Source organism: Lampris incognitus, chromosome 1, assembly GCF_029633865.1.
Source record: "Lampris incognitus isolate fLamInc1 chromosome 1, fLamInc1.hap2, whole genome shotgun sequence".
In the NCBI taxonomy this organism is placed as follows: Eukaryota; Metazoa; Chordata; class Actinopteri; order Lampriformes; family Lampridae; genus Lampris; species Lampris incognitus.
This window is the reverse complement of record NC_079211.1, coordinates 53,415,741-53,434,804: the sequence shown is the minus strand read 5'-3', so window position 1 is coordinate 53,434,804 and position 19,064 is coordinate 53,415,741. Positions and strand designations below refer to the sequence as shown.

General features: G+C 44.6%; 1 protein-coding gene across 4 annotated transcripts in view; it reads left to right on the top strand.

The window, feature by feature from the left end:
- The window catches only part of si:zfos-2326c3.2 (mitogen-activated protein kinase kinase kinase kinase 4), a 246,232-nt gene extending 227,369 nt beyond the window's left edge, over positions 1–18,863 (top strand). For 3 of the 4 annotated variants that reach the window (XM_056289366.1, XM_056289375.1, XM_056289358.1), the window contains 5 exons: positions 277–377; positions 1,293–1,442; positions 10,946–11,105; positions 14,186–14,325; positions 15,402–18,863. In XM_056289366.1, the coding sequence (XP_056145341.1) occupies positions 277–377; positions 1,293–1,442; positions 10,946–11,105; positions 14,186–14,325; positions 15,402–15,485 (635 nt within the window). In that variant the 3' untranslated portion in view covers positions 15,486–18,863. Of the gene's footprint in view, positions 1–276; positions 378–1,292; positions 1,443–8,493; positions 8,524–10,945; positions 11,106–14,185; positions 14,326–15,401 lie in introns of those variants that run through there. The other variant, XM_056289384.1, reaches the window with a different exon arrangement.
- The last annotated feature ends 201 nt before the right edge of the window (positions 18,864–19,064 follow it).

The following is a 19,064-nucleotide window of genomic DNA, read 5'->3' as shown; positions in this document are numbered from 1 at the left end:
TCTATAATCCAGAAATTAGTGATGACTGTCAAGGGGGTTGAATACTTTTGCAAGGCACTGTACTTGAGGTGTGTGTGTGTGTGTGTGTGTGTGTGTGTGTGTGTGTGTGTGTGTGTGTGTGTGTGTGTGTGTAGGTGTGTGTGTGTGTGTGTGTGTGTGTGTGTGTGTGTGTGTGTGTGTGTGTGTGTGTGTGTGTGTGTGTGTGTGTGTGTCACCATTGTGTCATTAAGAGCCTGAAACTCCTCAGTAGACTCTCAATCTCTCTTGGTTTTCCAGTACGCTATGAGAAGATCAAGTTCTTGGTCATTGCGTTGAAGAATGCAGTGGAGGTGTACGCCTGGGCACCCAAACCGTATCATAAGTTCATGGCCTTTAAGGTTTGTAGTATTTATCAATATGCTGTAAAATGTTTTGAGGACATTATTAACATATTACTTTACCTGAGAAAGAGATAAGAGAAGATGTCGGGGGTGAAGGGGCAACAGAAGCGAGGGCAGGGGAAATAGAGGAGAATGTCACAGGGATGTTAAATCTATGACAAATGCACGGTCCCTAAGTAAGCCATGTATAAAACGTATTCAAAACCCTTTCCCCCTTGTTTTCTTTATTTTTGTTAATTTTTCTCTTGGACGGTTGAGGCTGTATTGGGTTGTTTACACGCTAGTGGGAGGTGAACAATGAGATGGGATGTATTTTTGGCCTCTTAAACCTCACCACAAGTCATCCATCAAGTATCTGTCCTGACTTGACAACATTTTGAACTGACTCCAATTCTATTGGCTATCATATCACCAAGCCACCTTATCTGGTGTCCAAAACTAACATAACACAACCCACATCCGGTCCTATGCTTGGCTATGTTCTCTGGGGTGGGCGGGGGTTCCCACCATCACCAGTTCTCTCCCTTCGCTTTGCCTGTCTGTACTTCCCTTCTTTTTCCCCTAGTCCTCATCTTATCTTGGTGCATATACTGTAAGACAAACTATTGATAGACACAAAATCTATTAGAGCCACCTACAAAAACACTGACACTCCCCCCCCCCCCAAAAGACGTAGAGAGTGTTCACACACACCCATCAGAGCTGTGTCCTATTTCTTGTTCCTCTGTGGCATGAGCTACTTTCCTCTCTGCATGTGCACTTTAACCCTCTCCTCTCGCTTCAGAAAAACACTCGAGAATAACTTTCCACTTTGGAAATATTGACATTGTGTGTGTGTGTGTGTGTGTGTGTGTGTGTGTGTGTGTGTGTGTGTGTGTGTGTGTGTGTGTGTGTGTGTGTCCGTCCATCCAGTCGTTCAGCTCCCTCCCCCAAAAGCCCCTGTCTGTGGACCTGACAGTGGAAGAAGGTCAAAGGCTTAAGGTCATCTACGGCTCTGTATCTGGGTTTCACGCCATCGACGTGGACTCTGGAACACCCTACGACCTCTACCTCCCTACACATGTAAGCTCTATCTGTCCGTCCATCTGTATGTTTGTATGTCTGTATATCTGTCTGTCTAAGGGCCCAGACACACCAAACTGACATCAGAGAACCAGACAAAGGCTGACTGTTGCGTCACCTCATGTCACCTGTTGCGTTGCCTCCTGTTGCCCTCTGCGTCACCTCACGTCGCCTCCTGCATCACCTCACGTCGTCTCCTGCATCACTTCACGTCACCTGCTGCATCACCTCACGTCGCCTCCTGCATCACCTCACGTCACCTGCTGCATCACCTCACGTCGCCTCCTGCATCACCTCACGTCACCTGCTGCATCACCTCACGTCGCCTCCTGCATCACCTCACGTCACCTGCTGCATCGCCTCATGTCGCTTGCTGCATCACCTCACATTGCCTGCTGCATCACCTCATGTCGCCTGCTGCGTCACCTTGCGTCACCTGCTGCATCCCCTCACGTGACCTGCTGCATCACCTCACGTCGCCTGCTGCCTCGCCTCACGGCGCCCGCTGCATCGCCTCACGGTGCCCGCTGCATCGCCTCACGTCGCCCGCTGTAGCCTCACGTCGCCCGCTGCATCGCCATCACCTCATGTCGCCTGCTGCATCGCCTCACGTCGCCCACTGCATCACCTAACGTTGCCGCTGCATCACCTCACGACGCCCGCTGCATCGCCTCACGTCGCCCACTGCATCACCTAACGTTGCCGCTGCATCACCTCATGTTGCCTGTTGCGTCACCTAACGGTGCCGCTGCATCGCCTCACGTCGCCTGCTGCATCGCCTCATGTTGCCTGCTGCGTCACCTTGCGTCACCCGCTGCATCCCCTCACGTCGCCTGCTGCGTCACCTCACGTCGCCCACTACGTTGCCTCACGTCGCCTGTGTCTGAGCCAAAAAGTAGGACTTGAACACACTGCAAAGACTATAGCTGACGGCCAACTAGCATGTATGTTCTGCGCCTGTGTCGGAGGAAAAATTCTTGAAATGTTCAGGTGAGATGAAGACAAAAAATGAAAAGAGCCTTCTGTGTGTGGCCTCTTGACTTCGTCGTTTGCTTGCTTTCGTGACTTCCATTTCTCTTCTCGTGTACTGATTCGCCAAGCTGAACAGTCAATCGGCGTTATCTCTCTCACTGATGGGCTCTGCCACCGATTGAAAAGCTGCCAACAGGGGTCCGACTAGTGCCTACGGTGCAGGACACACCGCAAAAACTCGGGCCAGAGACTCTCACTGACAGCCCGACATTAGCCAATGGTGTGTCACGGCCTTTGCTATCTAGTAGGCCTTGGCTCATGATTTCATGGTCCAAATGAGATCCTCATCCATAAGTCAGGTCCTAGACCTGGTGGTCATAAACAGGTGTGGTGTTTAGTTGTCTGGATATGCAGTGGTGCTGCAGTGGGACGACATCAGCGTGTTGTTATGGCGCTTCGTAAGGACATATGTCCCGGCTTTGTGCGAGTGCCCAGCCAGCCATCTCTTGTACGAAGGAGTGAAACAGACAGCTTGTTCTGCCCTTCCACTATATAACCTACTAGCTTTCACTTCTACTGTCAGTCTTTGGCTCACGTGATCACTGCTATTTATTTTATTATTATTATTTTATGATTATTCATGCTTAGCTAGGCAGCTATAGCATCCATTTTAGTCTGTGAGTACAAGGTCCTATCCAAATTTGCTCCAACATGGAAAGCAAAATATTCTGATGATTTTTTTTTTTTTTACTTTAAGTTGATATAATAAAATGGCCAGAGCAGTATCCGTAATGCCAACATAGTTTTCCGGGTGATTTAAAAGGATTTCATGGTTAACTGTATCAAAAGCGGAACTCAGATCAAGCAGAATTAAATTGAGCAAGCACCAGAGTCAGCAGTGAGCAATAAGTCGTTGGTAACTTTAATGAGCGCTGCTTCTGTGCTGTGGTGGGTACAGAATCATGATTGAAATTGCTTGAAAATACTCCAACTATCCATGTTTGTGATTAATTGAAGAGCAACAGACTTTTCTAAGATTTTAGATAAAAAGGTAGATTTGAAAATGGTGTAAAATTACCTTAAAACAAGAGGGTTGAGAGCAGGCTTCTTCAGGAGAGGTCAGACTATTGCCTGTTTAAAACTAGATGGGAATGAACTGGTAGACAGCGAGCAGTTGATAATGGAGAGAATTTGAGGGCCAGCAGTGTGAAATACCCCCTTCAGAAATCTAGTGGGGATGGTGTCCAGTTGACAGGTGGGAGATTAACTCTTCTAAGTCTAATAGAGAAATTTGCTTAAAGCGAGTCAGACTGGCGGAGGGTTCGAGTCAAGTGGGGACATTGCTCGTCACCGGTGTAATGTGGAGCCTAATGTCATCTATTTTGTTATTAAGGTGGTGGAGAAACTGCTCGCATTGTTCAGTGGATACATCCAAAAGTTGGCGGGGGGGGGGGGGTTAATCACTGAATTCATAGCCTGAAATAAAGCCATCGAGCCAGTTATTTGAGTGTTTGAATGGAAAAAGGCTGAATGGAAAGACCAACTGAAAAAAAAATAGCCCAGTTATTGCAAAAAAAATCTATATGCTCCGCTTGAGGTGGTTTTTGCTTTTGTTGATTCATAGAAAATGATTTTGCAGAATTAAAAATGAAATGCTGGTAGAATTTAATCATATGATCAGCTTTTTATTCATCTCAACTGCTCCATTTTTGCTGTGGGTATTGACATATGATGTAGGACATGTACAACTATGTACATGGTTGTGTTCACTTAAACAGAGCTGATGGAAACGCAGCTAATTCACATTTTATTTCAATCAAAGCTAATGACACCAAATAAAGAAGAGTTTTCCAACCGCAGATGTTGATCCAAAATAGTGAGATGTTAGTCATAAAAAATACAAAATAGTGAGATGTCACGTCATTAAAAAAGAAAAAAAAAACATTTCAGTGCTGGATGTTGACTGATCAGTTGGCCCACTCCTACTATATAGCTAACAGTCCATCTATCTCAGATGACCTCGGGTCCTGTGTAGCTCCATCTGAAGAACCCCCGGCCTTACTGCAGGATAGGCCTTGAGTATGGAACTGACGCTGCTGAGGCGTCTGTAATGTACTGCAGTCATTTCATTGTAAAGCGCTTTGTGTCTGACTGAGAGGTGATTGAGTCCTTCAGTCTGTCCACTTGTTTATCTCTGTCTGCCTGTTCATTCATAAGCCCGGGAGGCTGGTTCAGCTGGGCCCTGGTAGACAGAAACTCAAAGAAATGGACATTGCAGTTGTGGGCATCCCTACAGACATGCTCGGTCGTGTGTGCAGGCGGGAAGCCGGATGTGGGTATGTGTCCTGGTCACTGCACTCTAGCACCTCCTCTGCTTGGTCGGGGCACCTGTTCGGGGGAGAGGGGGAACTGGGGGGAATAGTGTGATCCTCCCACGTGCTTCGTCCCCCTGGTGAAACTTCTCACTGTCAGGTGAAAAGAAGCGGCTGGTGACTCCACATGTATCGGAGGAGGCATGTGGTAGTCTGCAGCCCTCCCTGGATCAGCAGAGGGGATGAAGCAGAGACCGGGACGGCTCAGAAAATAGGGTAATTGGCCAAATACAATAGGGGAGAAAAGAAAGTCCAAGTTGGCGATTGGGGCTCGTGGAAGCAGTAGTTGTTGAACGTCACGTTGTTCATTACTGGCGTTGCAGGTTATTCATGTTGTTGCCATGACACACACCGCATGTTCATGTTCTCTTTGTTCACTAAATGTGGCATCAGCTGACATATTGTGCAGAAGTGCTACTGCGGCACTTGATACGGAATGCGTGAAAGGTGTACATAAGATAGGAGTGTGGGTTTATCGGTCCTGGTGACATGGTGCTGCTGACCGGTGGTGTCATGACGTCTGTGGCCATCCACCTGACTGCAACGTCTTTCCTGTCTGTTGTTAACTATTAAATCATCCATCTCCTTCCCTCCGTCTCCTGCTCTGCTCCCACTCAGTCAACACGTCACCTACCATGCTCTCCTTCCTCCTCCGCTCCCCATCTCACCCTCCTTTCCTCCTCCTGATCCTCTCCTCCCACTCAGTCACCAGATGTCAACTGCTCCCTTCTCCTCTCTGCTTCCCTTTCATCTCCTCTCATCTCTCCACTTTCTTCCCACTCAGTCATCACTTCTTCATCACACTGTTATTCAACCAATCTCATTTCTAATCGGGTTTCTCTCCTCACCTGCTTTGTTCTCTCGCTCTCTCTCTCTCTCTCTCTCTCTCCCTCTCTCTCTCTCTCTCCTTCCTAGTTCAGTCCGTGGGCAAACGCAGCTAACAGTAGTCTGTGGTGACTCATATTCAGATTCCTATTTGGACGCATTTAATAATTCTGTTGACTTGTTTTATTTTGTTAGTTAACTCTTTCATTCTATCTCTCTCTCTCTCTAACTCTCTTTCCATCTCTCTCTCTTTCTCTCAATTCATTTCAATATTTGCTTTATTGGCATGACATACGTTTGTGTACATATTGCCAAAGCATGTAAAACAACAACACAACACAACAATGATTATAATAACAGCAACTCTCTCTCTCTCTCTCTCTCTCTCTCTCTCTCTCTCTCTCTCTCTCTCTCTCTCTCTCTCTCTCTCAATCCAATGATGCTTTATTGGCATGACTGCATTAATTACAATGTTGCCAAAGTAAAACAGGTCAACAGAGAACTAAACAAAAAATAAATAAATGAAAAAGGAACAGATAGAACTGGCAGAAACGTAGAACAGCACTTGAACAGCAACTGACAGTGTTTTGGCCACTCACTGACCCTTAGGCTATGGCATTCTAACACATATTGTGCAGCAAGGTGTGACCTTTGGTCCTCTCCTAAAATAAGTGGCCATTGTTCTTTCTCATCCAGCAGTAGAACATTTGGAATCTGGTTTTCAAAGTTCTCCTGGTATTTTTCTCTTATGTTCTTGAATTTCTCACAATTTAGCAGGAAGTGTATCTCTGTCTTGACCTCACCTGCCGTACAGGGACCACATAGTCTTTGCTCTTTTGGTAGCCAAGATGTGTTGTGTGTCTGCCCTTTTCAGTGGCTAGACTGTGGTCAGTGAGCCTGTACTGGGTAAGGATGTGTCTGTGCTGACTGTCTCTGACAGTGGACAGACAGTCAGCCAGTTTGTGTTCTCTTTTTAGGGCCCCATAACGTTCTAATTTGGGTTGTAATTTGGTTTCTATGTCCCAATGTGCCACATACGTATGAGTTTTTGCATTGTGTGATGATGTGGTTTACTCTAAACTGTGGTTGGTTAGCCGTGCTAGTCTGAAACTCATCTATGTCAGTGGTTATGGGGTCAGTTAGTTTCACAACCAGCTGACTGAGGGGACTCTTTCTTAGCTCTTGGATTTGGAATGCTTTTAACTGCAGTGTGTGGTGGGGACTTGATTTAAGGTGCATCTAGAATTTAAGTGATCTGTTTTGGATATTTATTATCAATGGCAAACTGCCTAATTCTCCTCTCCATGCATTTGTTGGTGTTTTCCTTTGTATGTTTAGCAATTTTCGACAGGATTCTGCATGCAGGGCTTCTGTTGGATGTTTGTCCCATCTAGTGTAGTCTTGCTGACTGAGTGGACTCCATACTTCACGTCCATATACTGCAATGGGCAGGATGACACTGTCAAGGATTTTGGACCAAATTTTAATTGGGGTGTCTGTTTTATAGACTGTTCTTTTTATTGCATAGAGAGCTCTTTGGGCTTTCTCTTTAAGTGCATTCACTGCCAGACCAAAGCTTCCCAAGGCACTGACCCTCAGTCCCAGGTCATCATAATTTAACGTGTGCTCTAGGGCGGTGTTACCTAGAGTACATAGGTGTCTACTTTCCTGACACCTGGGCTTCTTTTGGAAGATCGTAATTTTTGTCTTCTTTTTTTTTTAAGTTTACTGTCAGGGCCCAGTTCTGACAGTATTTCTCTAGCAGATCCAAATGCTGCTGTAGACCCTGTTCTGTGGGTGACAGCAGCACCAGGTCATCTGCATAAAGCAAGAATCTAAATTCTGTGTTGTTTAAGGTGAGGCCAGGAGCTGCAGAATGTTCCAGTAACACCGCTAACTCATTGATGTAAATATTGAACAGCGTTGGAGTCAAACTGCAGCCCTGTCTCACCCCTCACCATTGAGTGACGTATTCTGTTCTTTTGTCGCCAAGTTTTACTCCGCACTTATTTTCCAACTATATAGATTTGATTATGTCAAACACTTTACCCCTTACGCCACTTTGGATGATTTTATAGTATAAGCCATCATGCCAGATAGAATCAAATGTTTTCTTAAAATCAATGAAGCATGCTGATGTTTTTCCTTTATTTTTTTGGTGAACATGTTGATTAATTAGGGTGTGTAGGTGTGATCTGTAGTGCGCTGATTTGGTAGAACGCCAATCTAACTGTTGCTCAAGACACTGTGTTGGGTAAGGAAGGCCTGTATTCGGGCGTTAGTAATGCAGCAGAAGACCTTCCCCAGATTACTGCTCACACAGATGTCTCGGTAGTTACTGGGGTCAAATTTATCTCCACCCTTGTATATTGGGGATATAAGCCCCCTATTCCGGGTGTCAGGAGAGCAGCCAGCTTGTAGAACCAGGTTGAACAGTTTAAGCAGGGCCTTCTGCAGCTCAAGAGAACTGTGTTGAGCATGTCAGTCCTGATGTTGTCAGGGCCACAGGCTTTTTTTGGTTTGAGACTTTGGAGTTTGTCTGTTAGTTCTTCTAGTTACATTTGGTAGTCAGTTGGGTTGTGTTTTATAGTTGATTCCAGTATTTCCAGCTTTTCTTTTAGTATATGTTCTTGTTCAGATGAGAGGTCTTCTGGCAGTATCTCTTTGTATAGGTGTTCAAAATATTTTTTCCATATGTCTCCATTTTGAATGGCTAGTTCTTTCTCCCACTCTCGCTAACTCTCTCTTTCTCTTACACTCTCTCTAACGCTCTCTCCATCTCTCTCCCTTTCGCTCTCTTGTTAAATACAGACTTATTTAAAAATTAAATTCTCTCTGTGTCTGTGAATGTTCTCATTCTATGAATGTTCTCATTCATCCAGGTCATGGTTATCCAAAGGAGTTGAATCAAGTGCAACTGGACTTGGTATATATCCGTGAAAACGTTTCGCCTCTCAGCCAAGAGGCTTCCTCTGTTCGTGCCTTCCTGACTAGACCAAGCTAGTCTGACTGGCTGGTGATGAGAATCAGAATTTATCCTCTTTGGAGTCGTTATCAGAGCTATAGATGTCCATGTTATAGATGTTCTTTCTCTCTATCGCTCTCTCTAACTCTATCTCTCCCTCTCACTCTCTTTCTCTCTCATTAAATAAAGACGTTTTAAAAATTAAATTCTCTCTAACTCTCTTTCTCTAACTCTATCTCTTAACACTCTCTTTCTCTTTCTCTAACTCTCTCGGTTCTCTATCTCTATCACGCTCTTTCTCTTTCTCTCTAACTCTCTTTCTCTACCGCACTCTTTCTCTCTATCTCTAGCTCTAACACCCTCTTTCGCTTTCTCCCTCTATATCTCTCTCTAACTTTCTTTCTCTCTTTCCCTCTCTCTCTCTCATCTCTCTCCTTCTCTGCTCCAGCTACCTTTAATGTGTATTAGTTTCCAAGTGAGGGGGAGGATGTCAGAGAGAGAGAGAGAGAGAGAGAGAGAGAGAGAGAGAGAGAGAGAGGCATTGAAAAAGACAGATACAAATATATCCCTCCTGTCCTCTTTCTCTCTTAATCAGTTAACTGTGTGTGTGTGTGTGTGTGTGTGTGTGTGTGTGTGTGTGTGTGTGTGTGTGTGTGTGTGTGTGTGTGTGTGTGTGTGTGTGTGTGTGTGTGTGAGAGACGACGACCTGTTCTTGTGCCTGCCCCCCCCCCCAAGCTAGTATATCAGTAGGTCGGTGTGCAGCACTACGCCGGTGCTGCTGAGCTAACCCTCCTCATTTGCTCCTCTTCTCTCTGGCGGACACTTGTGAGCGTTCAACACTCCTACGGCGCTGACCCACTGCTTCTGTGCATGCCACGCACACTTCCAGTCAACTCAAAAGTCCCCTACCCTCGGACGCGTTCTCTCAAACTCCCAGGATTTTATTTTTTATTTTCCTGTCTTTCTTTCACACCCGCACTCCGCCGACACACACTCTCACGCTGAGATTTACACTCACTTGCACACACCTTCTCTCACACACCTGCTAATGTAGGGCACATTTTACTGCTCAGCGTTCACACTGTGTCTCTCATGCACAGACACACTTGCAAATGATGTACCGTCCACCCACTTAAAAAAAACCCAACATTTTAACATCTGCCTACCCACCCACGCAGACAGACACACACCAGCTTCTGCACACCGCTGGTCTGTTGTTGCCGGTGGACTATGTTATGATGCTGATCCCGAGGCAGCGGATTAAAATCGCGTTGCGTCTGTGGATGCCCGTGCTGATGCTGAGGATTGTGGTGGCGCACACTTTGGTAAAGTATGAGACACCGATCACACTCAGACACACACCGTGCCCTGCAGCAGACACACCTGTTGCTCACGTGCGTGCTCGGACGGCACTGTTCTGCTGTGCAAGAAACTGCTCTTAAATGTGGCTGCTCCTTAAATGATGTTTCCATGTGGACAGTTACTGCTAAACTGTTGAGTTTGTAGGAGGGTTTCTCACTGTGACTTATTGTTTGCTATTAAGACAGATCTCATTTAGCGTCCAAGTGGTGTAGCGGTCTATTCCGTTGCCTACCAACACGGGGATCGCCGGTTCGAATTCCCATGTTACCTCCGGCTTGGTCGGGTGTCCCTACAGACACAATTGGCTGTGGTTGGAAGCTGGATGTGGGTATTTGTCCTGGTTGCTGCACTAGCGCCTCCTCTGGTCTGTCGGGGCGCCTGTTCGGGGGGAGGGGGAACTGGGGGGAATAGCGTGATCCTCCCACGTGCTACGTCCCCCTGGTGAAACTCCTCACTGTCAGGTGAAAAGAAGCGGCTGGTGACTCCACATGTATCAGAGGACACGTGGTAGTCTGCAGCCCTCCCCAGATCAGCAGAGGAGGTGGAGCAGAAACCAGGACAGCTCAGAAGAGTGGGATAATTGACCAAGTTCAATTGGGGAGAAAAAGGAGGGGGGGTGGGGTGGAGTGTGACTTCTATTAAGCCAGGCGGTATACATGTTGGTTATTGTGTGTATTTGTGTGTGTTTGCACATTACTACATGTTATATCCAGGAGGTCACTTTGAACCCTGTGCTGTTCTCCTCCCACTAAATACCTCTGGTGCAGTGACACGTGTTGACTGTGTACATGCGTGTGTAAAGATACAGATCATTGGCAGCACGATGGTTCACGTTTCTTGCCGTCTGTATCGAACAGGATTGGTGCAGCTGTTGCTCTGCGCTACATGAAAGTGTTCAAACATCAGAAAAACATCACACAGTTTAAATCCCGTGTTGGATATCAGATGTCATGACTATAAATATGCGTGTGTGTGTGTGTGTGTGTGTCTTGTGTGTGTTGTTACAGATCCAGGGTTCAATACATCCACATGCCATCATCATTTTGCCCAACAGCGCAGGAACAGAAGTTCTGGTGTGTTACGAAGACGAGGGCGTTTACATCGACACCTATGGCCGCATCACCAAGGACACGGTGCTGCAATGGGGAGAGATGCCTGCATCCGTAGGTAGGTCTCAAACTGGTCAAAAAGGACTAAACCACAGGGCATGCGAGTAGCGTAGTTGTCTATTCAGTTGCTTACCAACACAGGGCTCACTGGTTCGAATCCCCGTGTTACCTCCGGCTTGGTTGGCCGTCCCTACAGACCCAATTAGCTGTGTCTGCGGGTAAGAAGCCGGATGTGGGTATGTGTCCTGGTCACTGCACTAGTGCCTCCTCTGGTCGGTCGGGGCGTATGTTCGAGGGGGGAGGGGGAACTGGGGGGAATAGCGTGATCCTTCCATGTGCTACGCCCCCCTGGTGAAACTCCTCACTGTCAGGTGAAAAGAAGCGGCCGGTGACTCCACATGTATGGGAGGAGGCATGTGGTAGTCTGCAGCCCTCCCCGGATCAGCAGAGGCGGTGGAGCAGCAACCGGGACGGCTCAGAGTGGGGTAATTGGCTGGGTATAATTGACTGTATGCCAAATGCCCAGCACAATATTTCTGGACACCCTGAACAGGCTGCCAGGCCATCACAGGGCCCGCCCACACACACACACACACATTCACACCTAGGGACTATTTAGTATGGCCGATATGGTATGGTATAGGTCAGTATGGTATGATATAGTATGGCAAACTCCACACACAGGATGACCCCCAAGTTTGGACTACACCGGAGCTCGAACCCAGGACCTTCTTAACCACTACATCACTTTGCCGCCCATGATAATTGAATATATGTTGGAAATAGCTGCCCTCTGTTGGGGGAGTAAAATTATAAGCTCATCCCAGGGTTGTTTGAGGGAGAGCAGGAAAATTGGGAAAACAGGAGGAGACATAGTGCCTAACCTGGAAATAATGGAAAAGATGAGATGGGGGGTAGGGAGAACTTAGAAGCTAGGATGGGGAAGCTAGCAAGAGTCATTTACAAATAGGTCTTGGAATGTCCTTAAACCTTTCCTTTTCCAAAAAGAGAATGTCATCCATTAAGGACGGGGAAAGTATGTGACTTCTATCGATAGGGCCTTGAAGGGATGTAGAAAAAATGTAGTGTCTGCGAAATTGGTCCCAAATCTTCAGTGTGGAGAGTACTATAAGATTATTGGTGAAACGAGAGGGACTTAACTGCTCCAGTTAAGTTAAAAGCCATGTAAAGGTTAAACGCATGGCAGGCTGGTCTTTGTTCTCTGTGATGTTAACATAGCAGGGTAAACACAGCTGCAGAAAATAACATTCATATGTAAAGGTTAAAAGCATGGCAGGCTGGTCTTTGTGCTCTGTGATGTTAACATAGCATAGCAGGATAAACACAGCTGCAGAAAATAACATTCATATGTAAAGGTTAAAAGCATGGCAGGCTGGTCTTTGTTCTCTGTGATGTTAACATAGCAGTTGCAGGATAAACACAGCTGCAGATAATAACATTCATATGTAAAGGTTAAAAGCATGGCAGGCTGGTCTTTGTTCTCTGTGATGTCAACATAGCATAGCAGGATAAACACAGCTGCAGATAATAACATTCATATGTAAAGGTTAAAAGCATGGCAGGCTGACCTTTGTTCTCTGTGATGTCAACATAGCATAGCAGGGTAAACACAGCTGCAGATAATAACATTCATATGTAAAGGTTAAAAGCATGGCAGGCTGGTCTTTGTTCTCTGTGATGTCAACATAGCATAGCAGGATAAACACAGCTGTAGATAATAACATTAATAATGGATCTGTTAGATGATCCAGCACCGACAGACAGACAGAGCCAGAACTAACAATTGTCAATTGTACTGTCAATACTGGTTCATCCAACAGATCCATTATTAATGTTTTTATCTGCAGCTGTGTTTATCCTGCTATGTTGACATCACATAGTACTAAAACCAAAATGGTCAATGATTTAGTTCCTCTTTAACCTGCATATGTTGGACAAACCTTTATCTTGTGGGTAGATGAGAAAATACAGTATAACATGCAGTCCAGTTAGCATTTGAAGAGACGCGTGGCCATTTGAGATGTCTTGGTACTTTGTGTCAGTCTCGGTGTGGAGGAAGTAGAGTTGAGTTTGTTAATATTTGAGAAGAATATGGTGACATTTTACTGTGATGTTCTGTGGGTAATGCTGGGACAAAATGCTGCGGTGTGGGAAGATGGCGGCGCGAATTCACGTTTGCAGCGGCCTCACCCAGTATCGGTGTGGGAAGATGTCGGTGCAAATTCATGTTTGCGGCGGCTTCACCCAGTACCGTCCATGCAGTGTCTTTGTCCACGTCTGAGTCTAAGTTTTGTCTTTGATGGCTGAGAGAGCAGGCGTTAGATCAGCTGGAAGAAGAGCTTGGTCCTCTGCCTCCTGTGGGCCAAAGGACCACAGCCTTGCCTGAAGAGGTAACATTGAGGGCGGTCTGACAGGATGCAGAAGCAGGGCAGGCTAAGTTAACTGCTAGCCTATGCAGACCAGCAGTTCTGACAGTCATCCTGGCTGGTGTTCATTCCCTTGGACAGTGATTTTTTTTGTTGTGTAGTTTGGATATATGTGTTAGTTTGGATATATGTGTTAGTTTTGGATATATGTGTTGTAGTTATTGGATATGTGTTTTTGTCTTTGTGTTGTACTGATGTGGGCTGGGGAAAATATTTAATTTTATTTCATGTACTTGTGTACATGAAATGAAATGACAATGTTCCTGATCTTGTTCCTGATCCTGTTTTGACCCAAACTTTATTCATACAGAACTTTCCAAAAGGTCACATATATTTTTATACCGCAGTTATCAGGAATAGTAACTGCTGTGTTACACCACTGGTTAACTGGCTCTGGATCAGTGTCCCTCCTGCTGAGCACTTGGGAGTAATGTTGTGCCCAATCCTATGAAGACAGATTTGGGGCAAGGCTGGCTAAAAATATGACACTATTCTGGATGTGCGTTCATGTGTGCATGTGTGTACATGCTTATGTGTGTGTGTGTGCATGCACACAAATTTGTGTGTGTGTTCTTTTTTTGGGTCCAGTAGATAGGTCAGTACTGTATTCTAGGACAGCGGTTGTCTCTTGGGACTTATGTGCACACAGTACTATCTGTCTCTCTCTCTGTCTCTCTCGCCCTCTCTCTAGCCTACTTGCAGTCTAACCAGGTGATGGGCTGGGGTGACAAGGCCATAGAGCTCAGGTCAGCCAACACTGGGAACCTCGAGGGGGTCTTCATGCACAAGAAGGCTCAGAAACTCAAATTCCTGTGTGAGAGAAATGACAAGGTAAGCTTTTTCACACGTGTCCCACTTATCTAGAAAGTGTTTCATCTTTGACATAATACTTGAGCACAGTAGGCTCTGCGGGTGTCTGGGTGGTGTAGCGGTCTATTCTGTTGCCTACCAACACAGGGATTGTCGGTTCGAATCCCCGTGTTACCTCCGGCTTGGTCAGGCGTCCCTACAGACACAATTGGCTGTGTCTGTGGGTGGGAAACCAGATGTGGATGTTTGTCCTGGTCACTGCACTAGCGCCTCCTCTGGCCTGTTCACAAAGGACGGGGGAATTGGGGGGGAATAGCGTGATCCTCCCACGCGCTACGTCCCCCTGGCGAAACTTCTCACTGTCAGGTGAAAAGAAGCGACTGGTGACCCCACATGTATCTGAGGAGACGTGGTAGTCTGCAGCCCTCCCCTGCAATCGGCAGAGGGGGTGGAGCAGCGACGGGGATGGCTTGGAAGAGTAGGGTAATTGGGGAGGGAAAAAAGGGGAGGGAACCCCCCCCCAAAAAAAGGCTCTGCAGCTGGGTGGGTCATTCATCAACTAGCTTGATTAAATGTGCTACGTGTCAGGCAGTTCCTTGGTGGTAGCATGGGGATGATGGTACCTACAGGTTGCCACTCCTAGAACCTGGAACAGACTTCCCTGCCTTACTATGTCACCCCCTACTGTTGGATCAATTATGTTTCCACCAAAATAAGTTTTATTTGAGCAGTTTTAATCCTCTGGACCTGTCAGAATGTATATTTGTCTATGGTCTATATTTATGGTCATCTTATAGATAATAACTTTGTGCAGCACTTTGGTCCATCTCTGATGTTGTTAGATAGTAGACTAATGGTTAGTGCATAATCGGTGCATTACCAGTTTGGATTAACCAAATTAAAACATATTCAGAATGTCAAACAGCAAGGTTCGACTCATATCACATTACTTGTACTTCCTCTTGTGGTACAATAACATGTCTAAATAAAGCAGACCTAGAACAGAAACAAGCACCGATCTGTCTAAGATGTTAGGACTGATGTGAAAATATGAGGAGAATAAAACACTTAATGTTGAAAACTGCATCTCTCTGCAGGTCTTCTTTGCTTCTGTGCTGTCAGGAGGCAGCAGTCAGATTTACTTCATGACACTTGGACAGAATTCATTGTTCAACTGGTGACGCCCGGATCTGTGATCAACTGCTGGTGTCTGGAATCATTCTATTGGAATTGAACGCTGACGTCTTGATTAATTTATCCTGAAGGACGGTCCGCATTGATGTCTGCAAGCAAGAACAGCCTGGATCTGTTTCTCGGTCTTCAGATGTTCCCAGTCTAGACCCTTAAAATTCCCCAAATAGCTACACATGTCCGGATCTACAAATGGACCTATTGGAGATTCTCTACAGTTCTGCTAGTGATATCTGTGTGCTTATTTTCTTTAACCGGCTCAAATTCACACTTCCGTTGGGGATGCTTGATGCTTTTTCGAATTGGATTTTAGCAAACGCTGCAGCATCTTTATCTATTGGTTGTATTTAGAACTAAACACCTAAAACCATAATGTGAAAAAACAACACAGGGCCTTTCCAGATTTTTTTCCGTTGAACTCTGTGGCAATTTAGAGCCGTCAGATGAAGCATTTCTAAATAGAAGGTTATTTCCCCGAGACATCACTGCACCAGAGCAATGAAAACCCAAATGAATTTGTACCTCAAGCAAAAGAATCCTTTCATCAAGAGGCACCTGGATCAAGCTTTGGGATCCCACCTCCGATCCAAATGTGCCTGGGTTTCATCAAGTATCGCCAAGGGCCATATCACCTTGTTCAACGAGTGATCACACATCATGTTCTGCACTCAGCTGATCTCAGACAAGTGATCAGCTGAGTGATCGGCTGATCTGTCAGCTGATCACTCAGCTGATCTCAACTGAACGATCACTTAGTTGAGATCGGCTGAGTGATCAGTTGAGATTGGCTGATCGCTCAGCTGGGTCAGTTCCTGTGGTTTAGTCTGAGCCTCCCTTCAACAACTTGAGCCCCTTCATTCCACTGGTCAGACTGGGATTTGTTACTTCCTCAGCATCTGAGTAATGCCTGGTTTCCAGTGCGCGTAATGAGATTGGGTTAGTTTTGTCTGCCTGCTGCTGTTGATGCCAAACAGTACCGTGTGAACCTGGGTCGGACCTCTTCGGGTTTGTTTTCATGCAGGAATGCCTGGATCTGTTCTATTCTGATTGGTGTCAAAGAGGCAGAAGGTCAGCAGCCTAAAACAGGACAAATTATGTTATATAAGTATATTCTAACTTTGAAAAATCAGTTTTATATCCACAAGAAAAAAATATTTTGAAAATATGGATATCTGAAAAAAAATATTTTTTTCTTAGAGGCTAAAATTGATCATTCTAAAACTTGTACAGGAAGTTGAATTATATAGTTAATAACAAAAGATAAGCCTTGTTTAATTTATGTTGATGTCAAGATCACATGGACTAAAAAGCACAAATTAAGATTTTATAACCGTGTTGTATTTTAGCTTTACTTACTGAAGTGAGGCGTGTAACTCCAGCGAGGAGGCAGTTATTGGGGCGGGATGTTGAGGCATGGTGAGCCCACAGCTGCAGTGACAGTGACCGTGTTAAAGGTGCATTTGTTCAGTACAGCTCACCATTTTATCCTGGAGATTGCTTCTCAGAAATTACTTCCTGTGCTCACTGTGGGTCATGTTACTGATCCCCGGGACCCTCGTTGTGTTGGGTGTGCCTTTATTAAGTCAGTTTTATTTGTATAGCCCAATTATACAACTATTACCCTATCCCCATCCTTAAAACACGTGTTTCCTGTGTTAATTTGAGTTGATTTATTACCATTTAGTGTTATTTAGCAATACGTGCTACACTGTCAATGCTTTACTTTTTTAAATGAAGGATTTTCTGCCACAGAAAAATGTTTTTTTCCTGTGGAACAATGCAAACACTTCCTGTGCTAGCTCTCGGCAGTTTCTGTGCCTGTCTTTAGCACTTGTCAGACTTACTGGTTTAAATTTGAAGTAATTACACCTGACACGGTATCTTTGGATTAAACCTTGATCGATACTTAAAACATTTCATCATGTCCGTCATAAACCGCCATCGCACTGATTACTTGCTAGTTTTAAAATAAGAATATAAAATATTGAATATTTGAATGTTGAAAAATATGTTTAATACACAGATGCAGTATAATTTTAAAATACAAATATTAAATATTTTAGTATTGAAAACTATATGTAATATACAGATGCAGTATAGAGGAGACCAGACCATGCTGGTTCCCATGTTGGACAGTTCATTCCACACTCTTCTTGCTTTCATGAAATCAGAGACATAAAATAAAGAAAGATTTGGTCTTACAGCGAGGAAACTGAACTGCATATGATGTGGTGGAACTAGCCAGGTAATAATACACGTTACTTTAGTACCTTGATAGAGTCCTGCTCGGCTCTGGTTACAAATCAGACAGGGATTTCCCATGTTTAACACGTTGCAACCCTGTAATTAGTAATTAGGGTGTTTGTAGCCTTATACTTCATTGTAAAAAATACACAGTAATTGTTTTTTTAAAGCGCCAAGGGGGTGTACACAAATATTTAGACAATGACCCTATAGTTTTAATGCAATAGGCAGTATTATATGTAGTTCTGGAAATATTTTGTACAGCGAAAAGATGAACATAATTTTATAATTTGCACTATTTTGTAGATAGTTTACAAGTGACAGGCAGTGTGTCTGTATGTGCACAGATTTATGGACTCATCAATGTGAAACTTCCCCGTCAACAGTTTTCAGTCATGTCACCCCACAGGGCCCTTATCTGGGATTGGTCGGCCAATGGTGATGAGAACACACGAGTTAGAAACCAAAGAACCTCATCTCTTATCTATTTCCCCCAATCAGGAGACAGTATCTTCAGTTTTTGTTTCATTGAGTATGAAATAAACACTTTAAAAAAAAGTTCTCCAAAAATGCATCCTAGTCTAAGATGTCCAACGTCATAGAATATAACGTTTAGTGGTTTTGAGGCAGGACGTGAAAAAGCCATTCTGTTAAATCGATCAATCAAGCTGCATTTCTTATAGTGCTTTTCTGTTATCGTGTGTTGATGCTCAATAACCCAGCTAAGAAAACCAAAGAAGGCTGAACCAGGTCTTCTGGACAAAACATCCGTTACATAACATACATAACAACATACATAATACTATAATTTTATATACATATATATATATATATAAAATATAATATAATGTAATAATAATAAAATACTTAATAACAATGGTGACTGACAGAAAACGTTGTATCCAGATGAACTGGTTCAACATTCATTGACGTTCTCATGTCAGTACCGTGGGGATCAGAGTTCCTTAAACCAGATCATGGACCTGGTCTCAGTCAGTCCTGCAGACTTACTGTCTCAGAGAAAACAGCTGCACCTGCAGATGATGAGATTGTCTGGATAATTGGCAGAACACATTGTTTATGTTAAATAAAAAGATCAAATGTACTAGATGTACTAGATGGAAGTGAAGAGGTGTGTGTGAGTCCTGTGTTCAGGGACGTGATCATCTTTGTCAGCATGGTAAACTATTTCAAAGCAGGAAACCAAAGTACTGATTCATTCTGTTTTACTGTATTGATTCAGCGTCACTTAATCAATACAGTAAATTGATCATGTCAGAGGTTTGTAAAGTAAGCTGGTGAAAATGTCCTTTGGTGTTCTTCTT